The sequence below is a fragment of the Symphalangus syndactylus genome, chromosome 2 (genome assembly GCF_028878055.3).
Source record: "Symphalangus syndactylus isolate Jambi chromosome 2, NHGRI_mSymSyn1-v2.1_pri, whole genome shotgun sequence".
Taxonomy (NCBI): domain Eukaryota; kingdom Metazoa; phylum Chordata; class Mammalia; order Primates; family Hylobatidae; genus Symphalangus; species Symphalangus syndactylus.
The window spans coordinates 113,967,746-113,995,068 of NC_072424.2; the positions used below are offsets into that span (position 1 = coordinate 113,967,746).

The following is a 27,323-nucleotide window of genomic DNA, read 5'->3' on the forward strand; positions in this document are numbered from 1 at the left end:
CTCTTTTCCTAATTGGGTACTCTTTATTTCCTTCTCCTGCCTGATTATCCTGCCAGAACTTCCAACACTATGTTGAATAGGAGTGGTGAGAGAGGGCATCCCTGTATTGTGCCAGTTTTCAAAGGGAATGCTTCCAGTTTCTGCCCATTCAGTATGATATTGGCTGTGGGTTTGTCATAGATAGCTCTTATTATTTTGAGATACGTCCCATCAATACCTAATTTATTGAGAGTTTTTAGCGTGAAGGTAGTTGAATTTTGTCAGAGGCCTTTTCTGCAACTATTGAGATAATCATGTGGTTTTTGTCTTTGGTTCTGTTTATATGCTGGATTACGTTTTTTGATTTGCGTATGTTGAACCAGCCTTGCATCCCAGCAATGAAACCCACTTGATCATGGTGGATAAGCTTTTTGATGTGCTGCTGGATTCGGTTTGCCAGTATTTTATTGAGGATTTTTGCATCAATCTTCATCAGGGATATTGGTCTAAAATTCTTTTTTGTTGTGTCTCTGCCAGGCTTTGGTATCAGGATGATGCTGGCCTCATAAAATGAGTTAGGGAGGATTCCCTCTTTTTGTATTGATTGGAATAGTTTCAGAAGGAATGGTACCGGCTCCTCCTTGTACCTGTGGTAGAATTTGGCTGTGAATCCATCTGGTCCTGGACTTTTTTTGGTTGGTAAGCTGTTAATTATTGCCTCAATTTCAGAGCCTGTTATTGGTCTATTCAGAGATTCAACTTCTTCCTGGTTTAGTCTTGGGAGGGTGTATGTCTCGAGGAATTTATCCATTTCTTCTAGATTTTCTAGTTTATTTGCGTAGAGGTGTTTATGGTATTCTCTGATGGTAGTTTGTATTTCTGTGGGATTGGTGGTGATATCCCCTTTATCATTTTTTATTGCGTCTACTTGATTCTTCTCTCTTTTCTTCTTTATTAGTCTTGCTAGCAGTCTATCAATTTTGTTGATCTTTTCAAAAAACTGGCTCCTGGATTCATTGATTTTTTGAAGGGTTTTTTGTGTCTCTGTTTCCTTCAGTTCTGCTCTGATCTTAGTTATTTGTTGCCTTCTGCTAGCTTTTGAATGTGTTTGCTCTTGCTTCTCTAGTTCTTTTAATTGTGATGTTAGGGTGTCAATTTTAGATCTTTCCTGCTTTCTCTTGTGGGCATTTAGTGCTATAAATTTCCCTCTACACACTGTTTTGAATGTGTCCCAGAGATTCTGGTATGTTGTGTCTTTGTTCTCATTGGTTTCAAAGAACATCTTTATTTCTGCCTTCATTTCATTATGTACCCAGTAGTCATTCAGGAGCAAGTTGTTCAGTTTCCATGTAGTTGAGCGGTTTTGAGTGAGTTTCTTAATCCTGACTTCTAGTTTGATTGCACTGTGGTCTGAGAGACAGTTTGTTATAATTTCTGTTCTTTTACATTTGCTGAGGAGTGCTTTACTTCCAACTATGTGGTCAGTTTTGGAATAGGTGTGGTGTGGTGCTGAGAAGAACGTATGTTCTGTTGATTTGGGGTGGAGAGTTCTGTAGATGTCTATTAGGCCCGCTTGGTGCAGAGCTGAGTTCAATTCCTGGATATCCTTGTTAACTTTCTGTCTCGTTGATCTGTCTAAGGTTGACAGTGGGGTGTTCAAGTCTCCCATTATTATTGTGTGGGAGCCTAAGTCTCTTTGTAGGTCACTCAGGACTTGCTTTATGAATCTGGGTGCTCCTGTATTGGGTGCATATATACTTAGGATAGTTAGCTCTTCTTGTTGAATTGATCCCTTTACCATTACGTAATGGCCTTCTTTGTCTCTTTTGATCTTTGTTGGTTTAAAGCCTGTTTTATCAGAGACCAGGATTGCAACCCTTGCCTTTTCGTTGTTTTCCATTTGCTTGGTAGATCTTCCTCCATCCCTTTATTTTGAGTCTATGTGTGTCTCTGCACGTGAGATGGGTTTCCTGAATACAGCACACTGATGGTTCTTGACTCTTTATCCAATTTGCCAGTCTGTGTCTTTTAATTGGAGCATTTAGCCTATTTACATTTAAGGTTAATATTGTTATATGTGAATTTGATCCTGTCATTATGATGTTAGCTGGTTTTTTTGCTCATTAGTTGATGCAGTTTCTTCCTAGCCTCGATGGTCTTTACAATTTGGCATGTTTTTGCAGTGGCTGGTACTGGTTGTTCCTTTCCATGTTTAGTGCTTCCTTCAGGAGCTCTTTTAGGGCAGGCCTGGTGGTGACAAAATCTCTCAGCATTTGCTTGTCTGTAAAGTATTTAATTACTGGGGTTTCTTAAACACCATCTGAGTTTATGTTTCAAAGACTGGCCCAATATGGTAGCTCACAGTTATAATCCCAGCATTTATGGTAGGCCTAGGCAGGAGGATCACTTAAGCCCAGGATCATCAGCCCTAGCAACACAGTGATACCCCCATGTCTATTATATTTTTTTTATTTGAAAAAAAAAATGCAAGACAGGCTAGAGTCAGGGGAATGAGGCACTAGTCTTACTTAAAATTTAGGGGAATACCAAATAACTTGGTGATCACGATGTATTATATCTTAATGTAATATTTTTAAAAATCAAAATTAAAACCAAAAAAAGTCATGAGAAACAATATATCAAAAATTTATATAAAGATCCAAAGAGGTCTGCATTCTGTCATGTTGCTGAACTAATATTACTATTATTCATTTGACTCTAGGTGAAAAAAATAGGTAAGGAATCTTGCTGTTTTCTTCTTTGTTGTAAAGATAAAAACAGATCTAAACTTAATATCTCCAGCTCATGGCATCATTAGTTTAGTAATATTTTAGTCAAAATTAGTGAATAGTAACCATTATTTCCTATCATCTACACTTAGGATATGTCACTTAATTTCAATGTCATTATCTTAACTATGAATCTTCCTAAAGTACTACACTACTTGGAAAACTAAAGGGAAGTTTAAGAAGTAATCCATCATTTCAATTTGCTACATTTGTGGCATATTTCCATCATTCAGGGCTATTTTACTTGCTTCTGAGTTTATTATATAAATATAAGTATACTCTCAGCTACATAAGACATTTTCTTTTAGTATTTTGAGATGGGGGAATTTTATAGAATATGAAAAAAAGGAAAAGATCATCTATATTTTCTTTTATATTTTCCTTATACATAACACAGGAATAATTTATTTATTGAATAATTGATTTCATTCTATATAGAGCTATCACTACATTTCTTTACTTTCGTATGTAGCAAAACTCCTCAAAAGAGTGGTCTACACTTGATATTGTTTCAAACTACTTCTTCACATCTTTTCTCTTCTTAAACTTTTTATCATAAAATAACTTCAATTTATCAAAAATCTGCAAGAATACTCATATACTTTCTCCATATGCACCATTTGTTATATTTTGCAATCTTTGCCTTACTGCATACATTTTTTCTTAACACTTTATTGTACATATGCTACTTTATCACTAAATATTTCAGCATGTATTTTCTAAGAATGAAGGCATTCTTTTGTAACCACACTTCAATTATCAGACATTCAAATAATGTGTTTGGGGTATTTCTGGACAATCACTGTGATGTCAACATTCAAGTTTTGAAAGGCACATGTGAAACGAGTATTAAAATATTTATAAGTACTGTCTCATGCATAAATCCATATCCAAAATTGTGCTAATAATGTCATTTATGACCTTTTTTCTGATATAGAATCCCGTTAAGGGTCATGCATTGCATTTAGTGCACTGTCTCTGGTATTCATTATTATGAAACAATACCTACAGCTGTCTTTGTCTTTCATGATATTGACATTTTTTAAGAGAGCACAGGCTGATTGTTTCGTGGAGTGTCCTTCAACAATTTTTTCTAATGTTTCCTGTTTATTACAATCAGATGTGCATTTGGGGCAGGAACACAATATGTGTGAGGTTGTATCCTCAGTGCATTACATTAGGAAGGGCATGATGTCAGTTTCTGGTGGCATTAACTTGGATTACTTGCTTTTTAAACTTTCACTTAATAATTTTAGTATCCATTAATGATTCTTGCCTGAATCAGTCATTACCATATTGGCTGCAAAATGGTAATTTTCCAGCTCTATTATTTCTTCTACATTTATCAGTTGGCACATTCTACAAGGAAGAGATTTCACTTTTCCTTATTTATTTACTTACTTACCTTATCACCTGTATGAACTCATTCTTACTTCAGCCAATGGTTTATAATCCATTCTTTCGTTATTCATTTTGAGACTCAAATTTCCCATATTTTCTGAGAGATCCCTTGATGTTGTCACTTCTGTCATTTTTAAATGATTCCATCATTTTTTGAGCTCCCCCTTATTTTCTAGTATAACAAGATGCTACAGTTCATCTGATACATTTTCCATCCCTGCCCTAGAATTGGCCATTTCACCAAGATAAATCTGGTTCCTATTAGCAAAAAGTTATATTTAAAAACCAGAATCTGGGTGCTAGATGTGCTCGTTGCTACTTCTAGGCACTTCTAGAGTGTTGCTGCTTCTAGGCACACAATAAGATGTGCTCAAGTACTGTGTATAGTTCATGGCCAACTCTCAGTCTTCATGGTACCTGACCCATTAGCAGCACTTAATTTTAATGACCGCATCTTCCTCCCAGCAATACGATCTTCATGAAGCTTCTAGGAAATGATGCTCTCTTGGCTTTCCTCTGTCCTCATGGGATAATCCTTCCCAGTCCTCTTTAATTTTCCCTACTTTTCTCTAAACCCATCTAAAGTCAAGGTAGAGTCTAGAACTCAGACTTTGATCCTTTTCTGATCTGTATCTATACTTACTCCCTAGGTAATCTCATCTGACAACTTTCAAGTTTTTGTCTCAAGCCCAGTCTTCCCTCTCAAGCTCTGGATTTTATATCCATTTATTTCTACTTAGCATCTTCACCTGAATCTCTGATAGATGTCTAAATACATGTGTAAAATTGAACCACTCCAGACCTGGTCCACCTATAGCCTGCCCTTGAATTATGCCTTTGCAAGCATAGTGCAGCCTAAATAACAAACTGATTTTGGTCACTCACTGCCATCAGAGAGCACCCATTGTTTCCTCTGCCTCTGCCATCTGTTGTGATTTTTGAGTTCCACAGAGGAAAGGGGGAGATGGCAGAAGGCAGGACAGAAGCCAAAATTACTTTACATATGAGCCGTACATTTCCTACTAGACTGTTAAATTGACTCTACATTCAAAATTGGCGCAGACGTCACTAATGTGGCCTTAGAGTGATTCATATAATTTCAGCTGAGATAAGAAATATCTTGACAGACATTCAAATAATGTGTTTGGGGTATTTCTGGACAATCACTGTGATGTCAACACTCAAGTTTTGAAAGGCACATGTGAAATGAGTATTAAAATATCTCTACTGGTAAGATTAGATTTTTATGGCAACCAGTAAGAGAGAATACACCATTAGAAAGTAAACACTCTCTGCTTCTTGTCAGGGGCATCCAGGTCACTTTTTGTGCAAGATTATTGGTTCCTTTGCCAGTGATGTTCCTGGAATATTAGAAACCATTTCCTCACGTGTAAACTGGTGTATTTACAACCCTTCTAATTCAGGTGGAAAAATTCATCATACAAGTGAGAGTGTGGGCCTAACTGTTTGAGTCTCAATTCTGCTATGGTAGAAAAAGAATAACTGTTCATTTCAAATGCAGGCAGAAGTGTGTGAATTTCACTTAGCATACCAGCATCATTAACAAGAAAATGAAATTCTTAATTCATATATTTCATGGCCTTCCAAACTTACATTCTGAAACACACCTTGACATGTTAGTAAATGTAATATATAAGAAATATTAGTTAGGCCAGGTGCAGTGGCTCTCTCCTATAATCCTAGCACTTTGGGAGGCCAAGATGGGCACATAGCTTGAGCTCAGGAGTTCAAGATGAGCCTGGGCAACACGGCAAAAACTTGTCTGTACAAAAAATATAAATATTAGCTAGGCATGGTGGCACATGCCTGTAGTCCCATCTACTCAGGAGGCTGAGGTGGGAGGATCGCTTGAGCCCAGGAGGCAGAGGTTGAAGTGAGCCAAGATTGTGCCACTGCACTCCAGACTGGATGACAATGTGAGACCCTGTCTCAAAAAATAAATAAGTAAAAAATTTAAAAAAAAAAACAAATATCAGGTATGCTCATGAAACATTTCAAATGTAGAGTTCAATAGACCATATTTTTAAAAGTATGGAAAGTATCTTTTAAATTTCTCTTCTTTTAATACATTATAGTTTTACAAAGTGGAGAAAATTGGCTCTCTTTTAAATATATAAATTTCTTGACTTGATGACTTTCCACAGATACAACATACTCAGGGGAGATTGGCACCAAGAAAAAGGTGAAAAGACTATTAAGCTTTCAAAGATACTTCCATGCATCAAGGCTGCTTCGTGGAATTATACCACAAGCCCCTCTGCACCTGCTGGATGAAGACTACCTTGGACAAGCAAGGGTAAGCTGACTGCCCCTGTCTCCTCACAGCAGGCCAGTGGCCAAGAGCACGTGCCTCAGCTGATAGCACCAGTGTTGGAGTCCCACTCTGCCTCTGAGGAGCTCTGTGACCCTGAGCTCATTATTCCATACATCTAGACTTGTTCCTCTAATAGAAAATGAAATGAACACAAACATCCCCCTTATGAAGTGCACGAAGTAAACCATGTTTATATGCTTAATATACCCATGCCTAACACATACTAGCCATTTTCATTTTTATAAAGGTACAAAACATATTTGCACAATACTAAGTAAAGCAAAATTTTGGACTGGCAGATTACTAATGAGGGAATAACTAAATTTCTTAACTTATTAAATTAGCTCATTGTAATAGCTACACTAAAAATAATCCAATCATTATCAACTCTTAATTCTACTTCAGGCTGTTGATGCACTGCATTTTCCTTTTTATAATTTTTAATTCATTTGAATAAATTTTAATAACTCTACAATTACTTTTGTAATACATTGATCTGACTGAGGGTGGAAATTAATGCGTGACCATCTGAAAAAAGTGTTCAGGTTATGTCTACCCCAAACTGCCAAAGGAATTTAAATTTCAGCAATAAATGCCCCAGTTTAAACAGAAGTCGAAGATAGATTTTATAGCTTGCATGCTAAGTGATATTATGCTATTTATATACTATTACAAAATATATACCACTGGCAAAGCACAGTGCTTCATGCCTGTAAATCCCAGTACTTTGAGAGGCCAAGGCAGGAGGATCACTTAAGCTCAGGAGGTTGAGGCTGCTGTGAGGTATGATGATGCTACTGTACTCCAGCCTGGGGTACAGAGTGAGACCAGGTCTCAAAAAGAAAGAAGGAAAGAAAAGAAAAGAAAGAAGGAAAGAAAAGAAAGAAGGAAAGTAAGAAGAGAAAGGAGGAAAGGAAAGAAAAGAAAGGAGGAAAGGAAAGGAAAGGAAAGGAAAGGAAAGGAAAGGAAAGGAAAGGAAAGGAAAGGAAAGGAAAGGAAAGGAAAGGAGGAAAGGAAAGGAAGAGAGGGAGGGAGGGAGGGAAGGAAAGAAGGGAGGGAAGGAAGGGAGGGAGGGAGGGAGGGAATGAAGGAAGGAAGGAAGGAAGGAGGGAATGAACGAAAGAAGGAAGGAAGGAAGGCAGGAAGGAAGGCAGGAAGGAAGGAAGGCAGGCAGGAAGGAAGGCAGGCAGGCAGGCAGGCAGGCAGGCAGGCAGGCAGGCAGGCAGGCAACTAATATATGCCATTAGAACGTGAACAGCAAGTAATGTCAAAAGAGCTAATTCCCAATATTAGGTCTCCAAAAGGATAAAAAAAATCATTCCTAACAACTTAAGGTCTGAGATTGGGAAATTTTTGAATGTTTGCTTGCTTGTTTGTTGAGAGGAGAACAAGCCTAAGCTTCCCCAGCCCTGGAATGTCACTGACAGAGCACTCTTGGTGGTGTCTCTCCTCTAAGCAGCCACCTCTCAAGAAAGGTGATGTGAGATGTGGAAAGGACAGAGGGCTGGAAGTCCAGCTATCAGAGGCCAAGTCCTGGGGCTGTCTTTAATATTGTGTGAGTTAGGTAAAAGTCTCACACAATCTAAACCTCAAAAATAACCTAATATCCCTTCATTTTTCTGATGTGTTGTGAGGGCCTTTTTGTGTCACACTGAGGCATTTGGATTTTATTGTAGGACACAGGGAAACCACTCATTTGCACTAGATGGTAGTATGCTAGGATTTTCAACTTTTTAATTGTTCAATCCACTGTATCCCAAAGTAAATGTTTGAGTCTCCAGTGTGATTCATTTGCGTGCTGTTTTTTGTTTGCCTTTTCAGCACATGCTCTCCAAAGTGGGAATGTGGGATTTTGACATTTTCTTGTTTGATCGCTTGACAAATGGTAAGTTACCCAAAAGAATTCTCACTAAAATATACACCATAAAGTGGGATTAATTTCATGAAAAACAAAATTTATTTTTAAACACTGCTATTCCTTTTTCCTTATTTCCCCATTTTCATAAATCTACAGCTACTAAAGAAGGACCAGAGTAAGGGAAAATCAACTCAGATGAAGAATAAGGACTGAATTTGAACTTAGAATCTTAAGACAGTTTCCTTGTGACCTTGATCGTCCCAGAGGAATTTAGAAACCACAGATTAGATTATTTTCTTGCAGAATATTTTGGCCACATCCAAAAGTAGGGAGTTCATTGTTAGTTGATGAAAACTAGAAACAAAAGCACATCTAATCAGCCCTGACTTTTACAGGGCAGGGTGCTTATGCAGTTTTATTAAGTGAGCTAAGTCTGTCCTGTTGCGGGTATTGCTCAAATATGTTTGACACCACCAGAAGAAAACAATTGCTGAGGAAAGAATATAAAAGCTTAGACTGCAGCCGAAGGGAAAAGTAAACATCTTCATTGGTGTCACTTCTTAAATTTTTGTGCCTATAAAGACCTTCCTTAAGAAAATAATAAAAAAACCTATTATATTTTTATCTGGCCATTAAACAAAGCTGATGAGCTTTGAGAGCCAATGAAAGACATCACATTTAATGCTGATGTTGATAGATCTCCTTTAAGTCATTATATACGGTTTTCTCATCATTCTATTACTTTGCAAACAATATGCAGTTGAGAGAAATATAGCCTAAGACCATGAAATGGACCTTTACACTGTGGAAAGCAAACTAGGTCATGGAGAGATGAATCCCATCATCTTGCATGTCATTTTGCTCAAATCAACTGAGAAACGGGTACTGGTAAACTAAGTTACCTGTTGAACAAAAGAACTTGTTCAGTGGTATTTGTTTAAAAGAGAATATAATCATGACTCTCATAGACATATGAAATGACCACGTCAGAGATTTTCTTTAACTCAATTAATTAGAGATCCAGTAAGATGCTACAACTAGTTCAAAGGAGAAGTCAAAGAGCCTCACAAGTATATGAAGTATATACCACACATATATAATAAATGCTGCAATTGATTTATAAGTAGCTACAAAATCGAGAAGGGGAAATAAATTGTATTTCCACCTAACTGATTTCATTTCCTGTATGTTTTCTTCCAGTAGTTTCATAGTTTCAGGTCTCATGTATAAGTCTTAAATTCATATAGTGTTGATTTTTGTATATGGTGAGAGATGAGGGTCTAATTTCATTCTTCTGCATGTGGATATCCCACTTTCCCAGCACCATTTATTGAAGAGACTGTCCTTTCCCCAGTGTGTTTTTGGTGCCTTTGTCAAACATTAATTGGCTGCAGAAGCATGAATTTATTTCTGGGTTCTCTATTCTGTTCCATTGGTCTCATTGTCTGTGCTTTTAAAATTCAAAATCATTATTCCTAAATAAACAATATTTCTTCAACGCTTACAAGTCATTACAGCTGCAATTTTGCATCTCTTCTGACTTGAATTCTAAAATAGCTCATACTCAGATCTCCTCTTGAGTGATTTTCCATAGGAAGAAGAATAGGCTATGACTATTAAGCAATATGGTGGTTTAGATACACCTGTAAATGGAATAGTCAGTTGGAAGTGACTTAAGGAACATTTCAAGTGGCCATAAGCTGTGTCTTTAAAAAAAATACACATATACACATGTGTGCGTGTGTGTGTGTATGTGTATGTATCCCTGACACCTCAGTAGGCAGATTCTTTCTAACTCTTAATGTCTTCATTGTCTTTGGTGAAGGGAGAAGGTCTGAGCTAATTGTACTTGTACAATAAGAGAAAACCTCGGATCAGATCATAGTAATAATATGCTCTATACTTGAATAATTTCACTTCTAAAGGGGAAAAAGTATTCTATCAAAGAAACTTTATTACAGAGACTTTGGATCTTATTGTCAATCTTGATATTTTAGTGATGATCAAAATGAGTTAAAGGACGTGTCTGTTTTCCTGCAGGAAACAGCCTGGTAACACTGCTGTGCCACCTCTTCAATACCCATGGACTCATTCACCATTTCAAGTTAGATATGGTGACCTTACACCGATTTTTAGGTAAGTCCTTTTTTTCACATTTCTAGCCCCATTCTCTTGAATAATGGCAATGCATAATACTCTTTAATATAAAGTGGTAAGAACCATAGGACGATAGATGAAGACCTCCAATTAATCTTAAATGATCTCATCTTACTTTTAAAATATGGCTTGTTCATCCTAAATCATTTAAAAATTGTTTACTTGATTATAGTTGATCCAGAACAACTTGGGGGTTAGGGGTGCTGACCCCCTGTGTAGTCAAAAATCTGTGTATAGCTTTTGACTCTCAAAAACCTAACTACTAATAGCTTACTACTGTTGACTGGAAGCCTTACCAATAACAAACAGTTAATTAACACATACTTTGTATGTTCTTTGTATTATGTACTGTATTCTTATAATAAAGTAAGATAGAGAAAAGAAAATGTTCTTTTAAAAATTACAGGGAATCTCAGCACTTTGGGAGGTGGGTGTATCACAATGTCAGCAGTTCGAGACCAGCCTGGCCAGCATAGTGAAACCCTGTCTCTACTAAAAATACAAAAAAAAAAATAGCCAGGCTTGGTGGCAGGCATCTGTAATCCCAGCTACTCAGGAGGCTGAGGCAGGGGGAATCGCTTGAACCCAGGAGGTGGAGGTTGCAGTGAGCCGAGGTCGCGCCACTGCACTCCAGCCTGGGCCACAGTGCAAGACTCTGTCTTAAAAAATAAATAAATAAATAAATAAATTACAGGGAAGAGAAAATGCATTTTCTACTCATCAAGTGGATGTGGATCATCATAAAGCTCTTCATCCTTGTCACCTTCACACTGAGTAGGCTGAGGAAGAAGAGGAAGAGGAAGGGTTGGTCTTGCTGTCTCAGGGTGGCCGAGGCAGAAAGAATCTGACTACAAGTGGATTCACGTGGTTTAAACCCATGTTCTCAAGAATCAAGTGTAGTTACGTTTATAATAAATTATATATAAAGAAAACCATCAGGAACATATCGTTTTCAAAGAAGGTACTGGTCTGCTGACATATTAACAAACCTCCAGCAGCATGTGCCTTAAATAATTCTAATCAGGACATGAGTTGTTGAAAATTTTCAATAGGCTTTTAAAAAAATAATAACTACCATTTATGTAGTGCCCACCATGAGCAGAGCACTTCTGGCAAGTTATTTCTAACCACTTAAACAAATCTGCAAGTAGGATGTTATTATTACCATTTGTCCCACAGTTTAGGAGACGTACAAAAAGGCTTCATTACTTGCCCAAGGCCAACAGCTAGTAAGTGGCAGAATATGATCCCAAGCCTAGCTCTGTCGACTTGGGAGTCCACCATCTTTCTGCTCAACTCCATCATTACTCTGTATCAAAAGGCAGCCTCAGTTCTTATTTAAATTTGTGCATATTCTTATTTATCTGCCGGTGAATTTTTCAGGGCACATTTCTAATCACCAGATGACTTTCCTCTGCCATTTAGCATGTTTCTGGCTTCTTTTTGACTTGCCACATGGCTGTACTTTGATTTTGGAAGCTGACTTAATGCCATCAGAAGAAAATAACAGGTGTGACAATAATAATGGGAACCACAACCAGGTTTCTATGGTGCTTACATTTGCTGGAAGCTCTTCCAAGGACTTGCATATATTAATAAACACATTTAATCCTTACTCCACTTTGAGCTCAGAGCTATTGCTATCCCCAGTTACAGAGGAGGAAACTGAGGGAAATAGCAGTTAAGTAACTTGCCCAATACAGACATTAAAATGATAGAGGGTTTAAATATAATTGTAAAATATACCTGCTGAATAAAAGGTATGTGCGACACAACCGAAGTATTTGAAACTAGTCACAACATGGCTAATTTCCAGAAATCCAAATAACCTCAAGCTGATTGTATTTTAATTGATTGAGCAAAGTAATGGCCATGCATAGGGCCAAATAATTTTGATTTGTCCGAAAAGGGAGATACAGATATAGATACTTTGGACACGTGTGTCTACCCAGAAAATATGTAAAGAATACAAAGACTTGACAACAGAATTAACACTGTAATCCAGAGCCAGATTCATAGCAATGGGCTGAGAGTATCTGGCCACACTTGCAAATCAGGACAGTCTATACACACTGAATATATTGCATCCTAAGCATTGCCTTGATTATGCGCTGAAGCAGGTTAGCATCTTCCATAAATAGCAAACCAAAATTGCCTTGCCTGTGTCTCTACTTGGTTCCAAGAGTGCTCTAAGCCTTGCATAGGCTGCAGGAGCATGAAAGATGATACTCTAACTTGAATAAGGTAGAAATAAATCCAAGGAGTCCACAGTTGGATCAAGGCAGTACTCTGAATCTCTGCCCTAAGAGGCCCGGATTTGCTTTCATTGGTATTTGTTATTCAAGTGTTAAACCAGTCTTTGGATATCAGTATTCTGATGCTACTTGGGCTCTTTGAAGGAAATCTCATTTGTGGCATATTATTTATAAACAGCAGAAACTCAATTAAACTATAGTGTGAGATAAAGTTGTCCTTTTCCTACATATTTATTTTTCCTATGAATGACAGCCTTTATGAATGTCAGAAAGGGGGGATTTATGAAGGAGGTGAGAAATCCCAAGGCTTCACAAATCCTTTTGGCCTTTCTCCCCTCTGCTGTCCATCTCTGCTCTCTGCTAAAAACAGCCTAGCAGAACTGCCAAGCTTGCAAACCACGTTTATTTTTAAAGCATCTTTATGCTGCACATTTTGGAGGCACTGATATTTTTAAGCAAAAAGCACCCACAGTAAGTCTAAGCTAGTATACCACTCCTATTTGGGTTTTAGTTGATTGAGTTATCTGTTTACCTCCCAGTCATGGTTCAAGAAGATTACCACAGCCAAAACCCGTATCACAATGCTGTTCACGCAGCCGACGTCACCCAGGCCATGCACTGCTACCTGAAAGAGCCAAAGGTAAGGCAAGACCCGGCTGCCTCCTCAGCCACCTGGAAATGCCAAGGAAACTACTTGCTAGGCCCAAGTTACCCAACATCTCTGAGTAACTATGTTATGTGTCATTAACAATGTGAACACAAATTATTGATATTAAGGTTCCAGTATCAGCTCTGAAAATCTTACAATGTTCACGAAAAAGGATGGGACTCATCTGAGGTTTTCTTTCATATTTTGTATATTTTTGAGGCTGCATTTGGACAAAAAAAAAAAAAAAACTTCCTCTCTATGGCAATCTACATCTTAGACACCTTCAACAGTCCATAGAACTAGCTCCGTGCCTTAGATCTTTGCCACAAACAGCACCAGCATTGAACTTTGCTGGGAAAAGTCTCCTACCATATGAGTTTTGATCAACAAATGGAATCAAAGCTCCTCAAGTCTGATGTTCTATTTCCTACTGAGCCAACTGGATATCCTGATTCAGGGCCCAAGAAAACTTGTGAATGTCAAAGACCTCTTAGCAAGCATGTTCTAATGCAGTAAACCAATGCAAAGTTAAAAATTAAAAACATCGTAATAATGCTCAATACTCAACATTCAGGCAGTCCTTAGCTGTATAAAGTCTGTTGGTACAAGGTACAGGATGAGTTTTCTTAAGGTTTCTGGAAAATTATATTCTAAGACTGTTGAGTTCAATCTGTTTTTAACATCCCCCTACATACGCGGATGCTTTGACAGCAACCACTAAATATTCAGATGTCAAACAGGCCCTCTCAGGGCAAAGCTGGGTGGGTGCCTCATCCCTGCAACATATCCCAAGGACATTAATGGCTCTGTTTTTTAATTTCCAAGTAGTCTAAACATTGTACTATGTCATACAGTTGTATTTTTAAAGTTAGTATTGGATTCCCATGTCTCTGCTTATTTTCCTAGCTAACCAGAAAATCACAGATTCTCATACATTCTCCCACTATTTATTACACATTGAAAAAAATGCAGATCTTGCAAGTCGGCCCACTTCTTTCAAAGTGGCAAAGATATATTAGACAGTTGAAATACGCAAATGATTTTTTAGTAGGTCCATCATGTGACTTCAACTTTTTTCTTCATTTACACATTTCTCTAGGAGCAAAGCTGATTTGAGGCCCTGTCTTCTCCCTATCCACCCAACAGCACTGTTGCCAACAAGCAATGCCGTCACGACAACAAAACAAAACAGAGTGGAATAGGAAAAAGGGGATACCAGAATAATCTACACAATTTGAGTTTACCCAATATTTTCCACACAGTCCTTTCCTTTTTGCCTGCGATTTCATGTGACTAACACCTCATTTAATGCTTCAAAGGGTAAAGGTCTGGCTGATAGGCTTAAACAATGCCATGATGATTCATTGTGTTTGATTTGGCCAAAATGATTATGAGCCTATTTGTGAAAATACACCAATCAATCTCCCAATTTGTTTTTTTAACAGCTCGCCAGCTTCCTCACGCCTCTGGACATCATGCTTGGACTGCTGGCTGCAGCAGCACACGATGTGGACCACCCAGGGGTGAACCAGCCATTTTTGATAAAAACTAACCACCATCTTGCCAACCTATATCAGGTAAGGGAGCCCAACCTGGAGCCAGACACAGTGTGGTCAATCGCCTTAGGCCCGGTGCTCAAGCCTGAATCTTGCCCATGGAGAAAGCCTTGTTTTAGGGTCCTAGAAGTTCGAAGATGAATGAAACACAATCTCTGCCCTCAAAAATTTGTTCAGACTCAGATGCTCAAAATGAGCAAAATCCAAGCAAACTTAATCCCAGTTTGAAAGAAGTTTGAGGAATTAGCTCATGTCGATACAATTGTTTTTTAAAATCTCTAAAGAGTAAATACTTGTGCTGTTCTTTGTATCCAAAGACCTTACTAGAATAAAGTGAGCTACTGTTTTTCTTTTCCCATCAGTAAATATATTCTCTAATTCTCTGGCCTTGTCCCTGTAAGGAAAGAGAAGAGAGAAGGATCCATGGGTGTGTGTGTGTGTGTGTGTGTGTGTGTGTGTGTGTGTGTTTTCAGAAACAGGGTCTTGCTTTCTCACCCAGGCTGGAGTACAGTACTGCAATCATAGCTCACTGCAGCCTGGAATTCCTGAGCTCAAACAATCCCTCCACCTCAGCCTCCCTAGTAGCTCAGACTACAGGCATGTGCCGCCACACCTGACTAATTCTGTTTTTTGTAGGGACAAGGTCTCACTATGTTGCCCAGGCTAGTCTCGAACTCCTGGCCTCAGGTGATCATCCCACCTCAGCCTACCAAAACACTAGGATTACCGGCATGAGCCACCTGGCACTACAGGCATGAGCTACCATGCCCGACCCAGAAGGATCTCTTTGATTATGACTAGGGTGAAATTGGGGTATAGGTCTAGGGACCACATTCAGGATACTACCTATATCAGTCACCTGTTCAACTGGTCTTATGATCTCTTGGAGGCTGTAGATCCATGTATTTTAAGATTTAGGGACAAAGTTAAAGGCAAAGCAATATCACATAGCACCATACAGATATCTTCAGTGTCCTATAGCTGGCTAGAAAAAAAGCTGAAACTTTTCTTAGCCAAATTGGTACTTGTAAATACTAAAAGTAAAAATTGTTTAAAAAGACTTGAAAATAATAGGAAATTTCAATTTTGTCAAAAAATTATGATCCCTTTATTTTTGGCTATATACCATCACTATTAACTATATTAAGGAACATCAAAAAGATGAAAAAAATTTCTTTTAAAAAGTTCAGTTCAACAAACTATTTAACTAACCTTTATTCAACACTTACTATGACCCAAACACTGTGCCAAATGCCTTTGATGTAGTATATTATTAATCTTTATAATAGCCCAGTGAGATGGGTACTATTATCATACCTATTTTCCACAGAAAGGAAAATTGATACTTGGGAAACGTAAGTGTTTTTCCTGAAAACAGATAATTAATAGAACTGGAATTAGAACTCAACTTTTTGTTTCCAGAGCCAAAGTGCCTAAGAACTATGCATACTGCCTCTGAAATTCATATTGATCACCTACCACATACAAGAAACTAACAGCTCTCCTACAATGCTCCTATTGTAGTGAGGCAGACAAGAGGGTTCTAGAAAAGTGATCGAGGCCAGGCACAGCAGCTCACACCTGTAATCCCAGCACTTTGGGAGGCTGAGGCAGGCGGATCACTTGAGGTCAGTAGTTGGACAGCCTGGCCAACATGGTGAAACCCCATCTCTACTAAAAATACAAAAATTAGCTGGGCGTCGTGGCACATGCTTGTAATCCCAGCTACTTGGGAGGCTGAGACAGGAGAATCACTTGAACCCTGGAGGCAGAGGTTGAAGTGAGCCAAGATGGCGCCACTGTACTCCAGCTTGGGCAACAGAGGGAGACTCTGTCTCAAAGAAAAAGAAAAGAAAAGTGCTCTAAAGTGTGAGAGGCTTGGTAGATACTTTAAAGTATTTAGCTACAAACAAATGTGATGGGAAGAGGGGGGAAAGAGAAACTGATTCTGCAGATAGTTTCAGCGGGAAAAAAAAAGAACATAGAAAAAGAATGCTATAAACTGGGCCTTAAAGTGTGAGTAACATTTTTAATAGCTGAGATGAAAAGAGGGCATTAGAGTCAGGATGAGCTGATGTACTTTTGGGATTAAATTCCACAACTCCAGAATAACTGAAAATGGAATGTCCAGTGGCCTTTAGCCGAGTATGGTCCTGCCATCTACAGCCCTGTCTCTGATCAGTGTCTTGTGCATATCATGATTCAGTGCATATGCTCTCTTTTGTAGTAACTTCAGATTAGTTGTACAGGACATGACCTGGATCAAGAAATCTTTACTCTGCATTAAGTTATAGATGAGGAACTGGCAGAAATCTTAAGTTTTCAATATCAAAGGAAAAAATCACGTTACATAATATATAAGCTGAGCAAACCCATTAAAAACACATGGTATTTAAAAATCTTCGGAAATGTAGCCTTTTAGCCTCTCAAGGGCCTGTTTGCTGAGACACAAATGGGCTTTCAGGGAGCTATTTGCAAATTTTCATAGGATGTTTGCATGCACATTTTTCTAGGGAGAGGGTCTATAACTTACTCTTATCAAATTTTAAAATAAGTTGCAGATTCTGAAAATGTTAAGAACCGTGGTAATGAATGAAAAAATATATATATGTACATATATACACAAAAATTATGCATGCACACATGCACATTTGGTCAACAACAATACCATAGACAGGATGTGCCAGGAATTATGTGGCTTGGGGAACACGCTGTGCATGACTTTGCTACAATCCAGACTTACTATAAATGAGATAAAATGGAAGAGGGCTTCCTCTCCCTCCTTCTGTTGGCTATGCCTTTTTAGTTCTAATAAATAAGAGGATCATTGCATAACATCCAGCCTGTTATTCTGCCCTGAGATAAAGAGAGAGCAGGGCAGCTGGAGTGAAGGCCAGGTCAGAGGGCTCCCTCCCATGGTCTGTTCTCTGGGCCAGACTCGCTGAACTGCCAACCAAATTCAACATGAAGGCACTGAAGGCACTTCTACTTGGCACCTCTCTCATCAGACTGGAAGCAGTCCAGGTGTCCAGGGTGGACTGGGAGGAAAAACAGCATGTGAGAAACAGAACCAAGAATTTACTTTCTGTTCCTTCACCCTCCAACCCCACACACACAAATTTAATGGTGGGCTTAGCAATTGTGCAAAGTAAGCATTAAGTTACTTACAACATTGGTGATTATAAACTGTAAAGGAACAACTTTCAGTTCAATTTTAAATTTAACTCCTTTCAATAGAGTCCAACAACATGGACTCTAACATTTACTCATGACACAGCTTCCTTAAAATAATGACTTTAAAAAATTGTCCCATAAACATTATATTTATTACATTCTATAATGTCTTGCAGAAGTTTATAATCAGTTTTCTTAGTCATTTATCGCAAGCACTTAGAGGGGGATCAGCATTTTGAACCACTTTTTATTCTTTGTTTTTTTTTTTTTGGAGACAGAGTCTCGCTGTCACCCAGGCTGGAGTGCAGTGGCACGATCTGGGCTCACTGCAGGCTCCGCCCCCCAGGGTTCACGCCATTCTCCTGCCTCAGCCTCCCGAGTAGCTGGGACCACAGGCGCCCACCATCTCGCCCGGCTAATTTTTTGTATTTTTAGTAGAGACAGGGTTTCACTGTGTTAGCCAGGATGGTCTCGATCTCCTGACCTCGTGATCCGCCCACCTCAGCCTCCCAAAGTGCTGGGATTACAGGCGTGAGCCACCGCACCCGGCCCACTTTTTATTCTTAATGAGTCTGAATCACAAACATGAAGTTGACCCATCCGGGAGGAATATTCCTTCCACGTGGTCCTATGACCCCCCTTCCTCAAACAAACATCTGCAAAGACTAACATAAGCTCACAATTTCTACAGTATGAAAGGTGTTTTTGGAAAGTAGTGCTAAAATTATAAAAGGAGCCTCAAATTTCACTTTCTGTTCCATAAAGTTTCTGCCATCCCCAATCTGAACCCCAGCCTTCCCTGCAGACAGCAATTGGCATCCCCGCTCCCTGCTCTCAGCTATCTTGGGCAGATGCAGAACAAACAAGAGAACGACATCTTCAAACAGGCAGTAAACAAGGCAGTGCTATCGCTTCTTCAAGGGCCAAGGTCTTGTTTAGGACTCAAGGTGCTTCTATTCCACTGAGACCTCCTAGGCTGGGGCTCTCATAGTGTTACCAAGGAGACCATTGGCTTGTTAGGGAAGAACTCAGCAGCCTCCATTATCTCCTAAAGTCTTGCACCTTGTTTCATGAGCAATTAAAAATGAAAACACTGACAATGTTCCTGTTGTTTTTCTTTCTGTATCCTCTGGATTTAAAATGTTCAATTAACTTTGGTTCCTGTTGTACCCCAGATTCAGTTTATCATCGTCATTTGAAATATTTTAATCAAAGAAAGTATCCAATAAATAGAGGGAAAAACAGTTTAAATCTGCCTTGTATGATAGCAACTCTGCACTGCCAGATTCTATTTGCCAAATACCCTCTTAATTTGAAAACCTGTGTTGGTGGTGTATTAAAGACCAGGTGCGCTATTAGCAAACAAAGGGATTGTTTTGTTTTTAGGGTGAAAAATACTTGATAATTCAGGCACAAAGGGAAATGAAGGTTTTGCCTTAGAAGTTCGAAGGGTTTTGTTTTTTTCAAATTAAAGTTCTAATAGTTTTTGTTGTCACAAAGGTAGATGCTTACTCCTTCAACTTTAAGATGAAGATTACTCTTAAAACTGCAAGTAGGAAGAGTTTGAGCCACTAGAACACATTGTCATCAGGATAATGTGAAATTACTGAACCGATACTTCTTAAAGACAGACAGACATGGTACCTGACGTGGTATTCTAGAACCGGTGAGGGTTTCAAAGGATATTAAATGGTATCCTCTCACCACGTGTTTAGATCTCCATGACCATTTCTGATGCTTTTCTTCTTTTTCTCTGTCTACCTTTGGTTGATACGAGTCATTGAGCCTCTGTGAAAGATGAGTCTGTAGGAGTAGAGCTGCTTCTTGCTAGGGAGGATAGAGCATTCTTATCTCTGGCAATTCACTAAAAAACCCCAGTGTATGCAAGCCTGCTCACCACCCCTTGCCTCTCCCCTAGTTTAGGGCACACCAGCATAATCCTCTCATCCACCTACTCTCAGCCTTGCCTGGTTTCAGCCCTTTTTCCACTATGAAGACAGAAAGTTTCCTGAAACTCAAATCTGACCAAATCGATTCCTGCTTAAAACCCTACCATGCCTCAGGATTGAGTCCAAATGACTTAACACAATTTACCATCCCCATTCTGATCTGACCCCTGCCATTCCTTCCAGCCTCACTTCCCACCATTCCCCTCCCAGGCTTCTGTGCATCGAGGCTGAACTTCCAGTTTCCCAGACATATCACTCAATTCTTTATCCATTCAGCAGATACATATGGCATGCTGAATACATGCTAGGTGTGGGAGTATAGAAGATGAACAAAACAAAAAAGTCTGCTTTTTTCTAAGGGAAACAGAAAGTAAGTAAAATATGTCTTCTATTAGAAAGTGATAATTCATAGATAAAAACAAAACAAGACAAAGATATAAAGTATCCCTCTTGCTTACAGATCTTCACACCCATGCTCTTCCTTCTGCCTATTTGAATAAAATGTAGTATTCCATGGTATATTTTACTCAAATATAATATACAATAGAGTATGTTGTCTGTACTCTCTGATTCCTCTCTTACTTGCTCATCCTTTTGATCTCAATTTGGACATATTTCCCTCCTGAAAGCCTTCTTTTTCTCCAAAAGTCCATCTTACAAGTCCCTCCTATGAGATTTTCCAGTACTCTCTTACTTCCCTTATCACGGTATGTGTCACTGCAATCGCTATTGCCTGATTAGATGTCCACTTCATTGAAAGACAGTACATTTCTGGTCACCTAACTCATTCACTGTGATATCCTCAATACCCAGAACAGTTCTGATGTCCAGGGAATATTTAATAGCTTCTCCTGCTTATTATTGCAGTCTTACTAAGAATACACAGAAAGTACACCATGCAGAAGGAGTAGCAATGATTAAAAATTCTTGGAATGATCTTCTCATTGCATCTTGGAATTGACAAATGCAAGCTGATACATGTTATTTCTTGAGTCATTTACCTAATCCTGGTTGTCTGTGAATCAGCAGTGGGAGGGAACCAATTGCAGTAATAATTTTAAAATTTCTTTGGATTTTACCTAAGTCTAAGGATTTCACTACAGAAGATCCTAAATCTGGCTTCTATCAGGTATTGACCAAAAATTCAGATAGGACTCTTTTTCTTTTAACAGTTCTTTTAACTTTTGCAGCTACTGAACTTTGGGGTTTGGGGTATCAATTACTCAGTACCCATTCAACAAATATTTACCTATTTAAGTGGCACAGTGCCACATACCATGGCACAAAGATGAATACGATACACCACCTGTCCTCAATAACAGTCACATATGGCCACAGTTTTCACACAGGGTATGTGTGCCCATGGGGATATGTGAAGACTTTCCAAGGGGTACACAGGCATAAATAGTGTTAACAGAATCCATTTTTAGGTCCTTAAACTGACCTGCCTGGAACGTGCTTGCAGGGCAGTGAAGCCAGTTCCACTTTTCCACTTAACTTTCACAGTCACCCTATTTCCACTTTACAAAAGACAGACACATGTCTGACTCATTCTAAGTTATATTCATACTGACCTAGGTATAAAAATAGCAAGGAACTATATTAGTCCATACTCAACGCTCCTATAAGGACACATCTGAGACTGGGTAATATAAAAAGGAAAGAGGTTTAATTGACTCACAGTTCTGCAGGGCTGGGGAGGCCTCAGGAAGCTTACAATCATAGCAGAAGGGGAAGCAAACATGTCCTTCTTCACGTGGTGGCAGGAAGGAGAAGTGCTGAGCAAAAGGGAAAAAAACCCTTATAAAACCATGAGATGTAATGAGAACTCATCCACTATCATGAGAACAGCATGGGGGACCACCCCCATGATTCAATTACCTCCCACCAGGTCCCTCCCATCACATGTAGGGATTATGGGAACTACAATTCAAGATGAGATTTGGATAGGAACACAGTCACATATCATTCTGCCCCCAGCCCCTCCCAAATCTCATGTCCTCACATTTCAAAACATAGTCATGTCTTTCCAACACTCCGCAAAGTTTTAACTCATTCCAGTATTAACCCAAAAGTCCAAGTCCATAGTCTCATCTGAGATACAGCAAGTCCCTTTTACCTAGGAGCCTGTAAAATCAAAACAAGTTAGTTACTTCAGCCCAGCGACACAGAAGATGGGTGATTTCTGCATTTCTGCTTGAGGTACCGGTTTCATCTCACTAGGGAGTGCCTAACAGTGCGTTCAGGACAGTCGGTGAAGCGCACTGTGCACGAGCCGAAGCAGGGCGAGGCATTGCCTCACTCGGGAAGCGCAAGGGGTCAGGGAGTTCCCTTTCCTAGTCAAAGAAAGGGGAAACAGACGGCACCTGGAATATCGGGTCAGTCCCGTCCTAATACTGCGCTTTTCCAACGGGCCTGGAAAACGGCACACTAGGAGATTGTGTCCCGCACCTGGCTCGGAGGGTCCTATGCCCACAGAGTCTTGCTGATTGCTAGCACAGCAGTCTGAGATCAAGCTGCAAGGCGGCAACGAGGCTGGGGGAGGGGCGCCCGCCATTGCCCAGGCTTGCTTAGGTAAACAAAGCAGCCAGGAAGCTCGAACTGGGTGGAGCCCACCACAGCTCAAGGAGGCCTGCCTGCCTCTGTAGGCTCCACCTCTGGGGGCAGGGCACAGACAACCAAAAACTCAGCGAGAACCTCCACAGCCTTAAATGTCCCTGTCTGACTGACAGCTTTGAAGAGAGTAGTGGTTCTCCCAGCACGCAGCTGGAGATCTGAGAACGGACAGACTGCCTCCTAAAGTGGGTCCCTCACCCCTGAGCAGCCTAACTGGGAGGCACCCCCCCAGTAGGGACAGACTGACACCTCATTCAACCGGGTACTCCTCTGAGACAAAACTTTCAGAGGAACTATCAGACAGCTGAATTTGTGGTCTCACGAAAATCCGCTGTTCTGCAGCCACCGGTGCTGACACCCAGCCAAACAGGGTCTGGAGTGGACCTCTAGTAAACTCCAACAGACCTGCAGCTGAGGGTCTTGTCTGGTAGAAGGAAAATTAACAAACAGAAAGGACATCCACACCAAAAACCCATCTGTACATCACCATCATCGAAGACAAAAAGTAGACAAAACCACAAAGATGGGGAAAAAACAGACCAAAAAAACTGGAAACTCTAAAAAACAGAGCACCTCTCCTCCTCCAAAGGAACGCAGTTCCTCACCAGCAATGGAACAAAGCTGGATGGAGGATGACTTTGATGAGTTGAGAGAAGAAGGCTTCAGACGATCAAACTACTCTGAGCTACGAGAGGAAATTCAAAACAATAGCAAAGAAGTTAAAAACTTTGAAAAAAAATTAGAAGAATGGATAACTAGAATAACCAATGGAGAGAAGGGCTTAAAGGAGATGATGGAGCTGAAAGCCAAGTTTCGAGAACTACGCGAAGAATGCAGAAGCCTCAGTAGCAGATGCGATCAACTGGAAGAAAGGGTATCGCTGATAGAAGATGAAATGAATGAAATGAAGAGAGAAGGGAAGTTTAGAGAAAAAAGAATAAAAAGAAATGAACAAAGCCTCCAAGAAATTTGGGACTATGTGAAAAGACCAAACCTACGTCTGATTGGTGTACCTGAAAATGATGGGGAGAATGGAACCAAGTTGGAAAACACTCTGCAAGATATTATCCAGGAGAACTTCCCCAATCTAGCAAGGCAGGCCAGCATTCAGATTCAGGAAATACAGAGAACGCCACAAAGATACTCCTCGAGAAGGGCAACTCCAAGACACATAATTGTCAGATTCACCAAAGTTGAAATGAAGGAAAAAATGTTAAGGGCAGCCAGAGAGAAAGGTCGGGTTACCCACAAAGGGAAGCCCATCAGACTAACAGCTGATCTCTCGGCAGAAACTCTACAAGCCAGAAGAGAGTGGGGGCCGATATTCAACATTCTTAAAGAAAAGAATTTTCAACCCAGAATTTCCTATCCCGCCAAACTAAGCTTCATAAGTGAAGGAGAAATAAAATACTTTACAGACAAGCAAACGCTGAGTGATTTTGTCACCACCAGGCCTGCCCTAAAAGAGCTCCTGAAGGAAGCACTAAACATGGAAAGGAATAACTGGTACCAGCCCCTGCAAAAACATGCCAAATTGTAAAGACCATCGAGGCTAGGAAGAAACTATAGCAACTAACGAGCAAAATAACCAACTAACATCATAATGACAGGATCAGATTCACACATAACAATATTCACGTTAAATGTAAATGGGCTAAATGCACCAATCAAAAGACACAGACTGGCAAACTGGATAAGGAGTCAGGACCCATCAGTGTGCTGTATTCAGGAAACCCATCTCACGTGCAGAGACACACATAGACTCAAAATAAAGGGATGGAGGAAGATCTATCAAGCAACTGGAAAACAAAAAAAGGCAGGGGTTGCAATCCTAGTCTCTGATAAAATAGACTTTAAACCAACAAAGATCAAAAGAGACAAAGAAGGCCATTACATAATGGTAAAGGGATCAATTCAACAAGAAGAGCTAACTATCCTAAATATATATGCACCCAACACAGGAGCACCCAGATTCATAAAGCAAGTCCTCAGTGACCTACAAAGGGACTTAAACTCCCACACAATAATAATGGGAGATTTTAACACCCCACTGTCAGCATTAGACAGATCAACGAGACAGAAAGTTAACAAGGATATCCAGGAATTGAACTCAGCTCTACATAAAGTGGACCTAATAGACATCTACAGAACTCTCCACCCCAAATCAACAGAATATACATTTTTTTCAGCACCACACCACACCTATTCCAAAATTGACCACATAGTTGGAAGTAAAGCTCTTCTCAGCAAATGTAAAAGAACAGAGATTATAACAAACTGTCTCTCAGACCACAGTGCAATCAAACTAGAACTCAGGATTAAGAAACTCACTCAAAACCGCTCAACTACATGGAAACTGAACAACCTGCTCCTGAATGACTATTGGGTACATAATGAAATGAAGGCAGAAATAAAGATGTTCTTTGAAACCAACGAGAACAAAGACACAACATACCAGAATCTCTGGGACACGTTCAAAGCAGTGTGTAGAGGGAAATTTATAGCACTAAATGCCCACAAGAGAAAGCAGGAAAGATCCAAAATTGACACCCTAACATCACAATTAAAAGAACTAGCAAAGCAAGAGCAAACACATTCAAAAGCTAGCAGAAGGCTAGAAATAACTAAAATCAGAGCAGAACTGAAGGAAATAGAGACACAAAAAACCCTTCAAAAAATTAATGAATCCAGGAGCTGGTTTTTTGAAAAGATCAACAAAATTGCTGGACCGCTAGCAAGACTAATAAAGAAGAAAAGAGAGAAGAATCAAATAGATGCAATAAAAAACGAAAAAGGGGATATCACCACCGATCCCACAGAAATACAATCTACCATCAGAGAATACTACAAACACCTCTATGCAAATAAACTAGAAAATCTAGAAGAAATGGATAAATTCCTCGACAAATACACCCTCCCAAGACTAAACCAGGAAGAAGTTGAATCTCTGAATAGACCAATAACAGGTTCTGAAATTGTGGCAATAATCAATAGCTTACCAACCAAAAAGAGTCCAGGACCTGATGGATTCACAGCTGAATTCTACCAGAGGTACAAGGAGGAACTGGTACCATTCCTTCTGAAACTATTCCAATCGATAGAAAAAGAGGGAATCCTCCCTAACACATTTTACGAAGCCAGCATCGTCCTGATACCAAAACCTGGAAGAGACATAACCAAAAAAGAGAATTTCAGACCAATATCCTTGATGAACATTGATGCAAAAATCCTCAATAAACTACTGGCAAACCGAATCCAGCAGCACATCAAAAAGCTTATCCACCATGATCAAGTGGGCTTCATCTCTGGGATGCAAGGCTGGTTCAACATACGCAAATCAATAAATGTAATCCAGCATATAAACAGAACCAAAGACAAAAACCACATGATTATCTCAATAGATGCAGAAAAGGCCTTTGACAAAATTCAACAACCCTTCATGCTAAAAACTCTCAATAAATTAGGTATTGATGGGACGTATCTCAAAATAATAAGAGCTATCTACAACAAACCCACAGCCAATATCATACTGAATGGGCAAAAACTGGAAGCATTCCCTCTGAAAACTGGCACAAGACAGGGATGCCCTCTCTCACCGCTCCTATTCAACATAGTGCTGGAAGTTCTGGCCAGAGCAATCAGACAGGAGAAGGAAATAAAGGGTATTCAATTAGGAAAAGAGGAAGTCAAATTGTCCCTGTTTGCAGATGACATGATTGTATATCTAGAAAACCCCATTGTCTCAGCCCAAAATCTCCTTAAGCTGATTAGCAACTTCAGCAAAGTCTCAGGATACAAAATTAATGTACAAAAATCACAAGCATTCTTGTACACCAATAACAGACAGAGAGCCAAATCATGAGTGAACTCCCATTCACAATTGCTTCAAAGAGAATAAAATATCTAGGAATCCAACTTACAAGGGATGTGAAGGACCTCTTCAAGGAGAACTACAAACCACTGCTCAATGAAATAAAAGAGGATACAAACAAATGGAAGAACATTCCATGCTCATGGGTTGGAAGAATCAATATCGTGAAAATGGCCATACTGCCCAAGGTAATTTATAGATTCAATGCCATCCCCATCAAGCTACCAACGACTTTCTTCACAGAATTGGAAAAAACTACTTTAAAGTTCATATGGAACCAAAAAAGAGCCCGCATCGCCAAGTCAATCCTAAGCCAAAAGAACAAAGTTGGAGGCATCACGCTACCTGACTTTAAACTATACTACAAGGCTACAGTAACCAAAACAGCATGGTACTGGTACCACAACAGAGACATAGATCAATGGAACAGAACAGAGCCCTCAGAAATGATGCCGCATAGCTACAACTATCTGATCTTTGACAAACCTGACAAAAACAAGAAATGGGGAAAGGATTCCCTATTTAATAAATGGTGCTGGGAAAACTGGCTAGCCATATGTAGAAAGCTGCAACTGGATCCCTTCCTTACACCTTATACAAAAATTAATTCAAGATGGATTAAAGACTTATATGTTAGACCTAAAACCATCAAAATCCTACAAGAAAACCTAGGCAATACCATTCAGGACATAGGCGTGGGCAAGGACTTCATGTCTAAAACACCAAAAGCAATG

The 27,323-nt window shown here is 39.5% G+C and overlaps 1 protein-coding gene and 1 long non-coding RNA gene across 3 annotated transcripts in view; one reads left to right on the plus strand and one right to left on the minus strand.

Annotated features, from left to right (window-relative positions):
* LOC134735621 (uncharacterized) overlaps window positions 1-25,783 on the minus strand; it is a 158,905-nt gene extending 133,122 nt beyond the window's left edge. Inside the window, exons 1-2 of the long non-coding RNA XR_010118902.1 lie at window positions 25,718-25,783; window positions 21,784-21,880 (exon numbers count right to left, since the gene is read on the minus strand). This is a non-coding gene — a long non-coding RNA (uncharacterized lncRNA). The remainder of the gene's footprint in view (window positions 1-21,783; window positions 21,881-25,717) is intronic.
* The window catches only part of PDE7B (phosphodiesterase 7B), a 351,624-nt gene that overhangs the window by 291,055 nt on the left and 33,246 nt on the right, over window positions 1-27,323 (plus strand). For both annotated transcript variants that reach the window (XM_055264864.2, XM_055264865.2), the window contains 5 exons: window positions 6,335-6,486; window positions 8,326-8,389; window positions 10,403-10,498; window positions 13,314-13,414; window positions 14,869-15,000. In XM_055264864.2, the coding sequence (XP_055120839.1) occupies window positions 6,335-6,486; window positions 8,326-8,389; window positions 10,403-10,498; window positions 13,314-13,414; window positions 14,869-15,000 (545 nt within the window). The remainder of the gene's footprint in view (window positions 1-6,334; window positions 6,487-8,325; window positions 8,390-10,402; window positions 10,499-13,313; window positions 13,415-14,868; window positions 15,001-27,323) is intronic.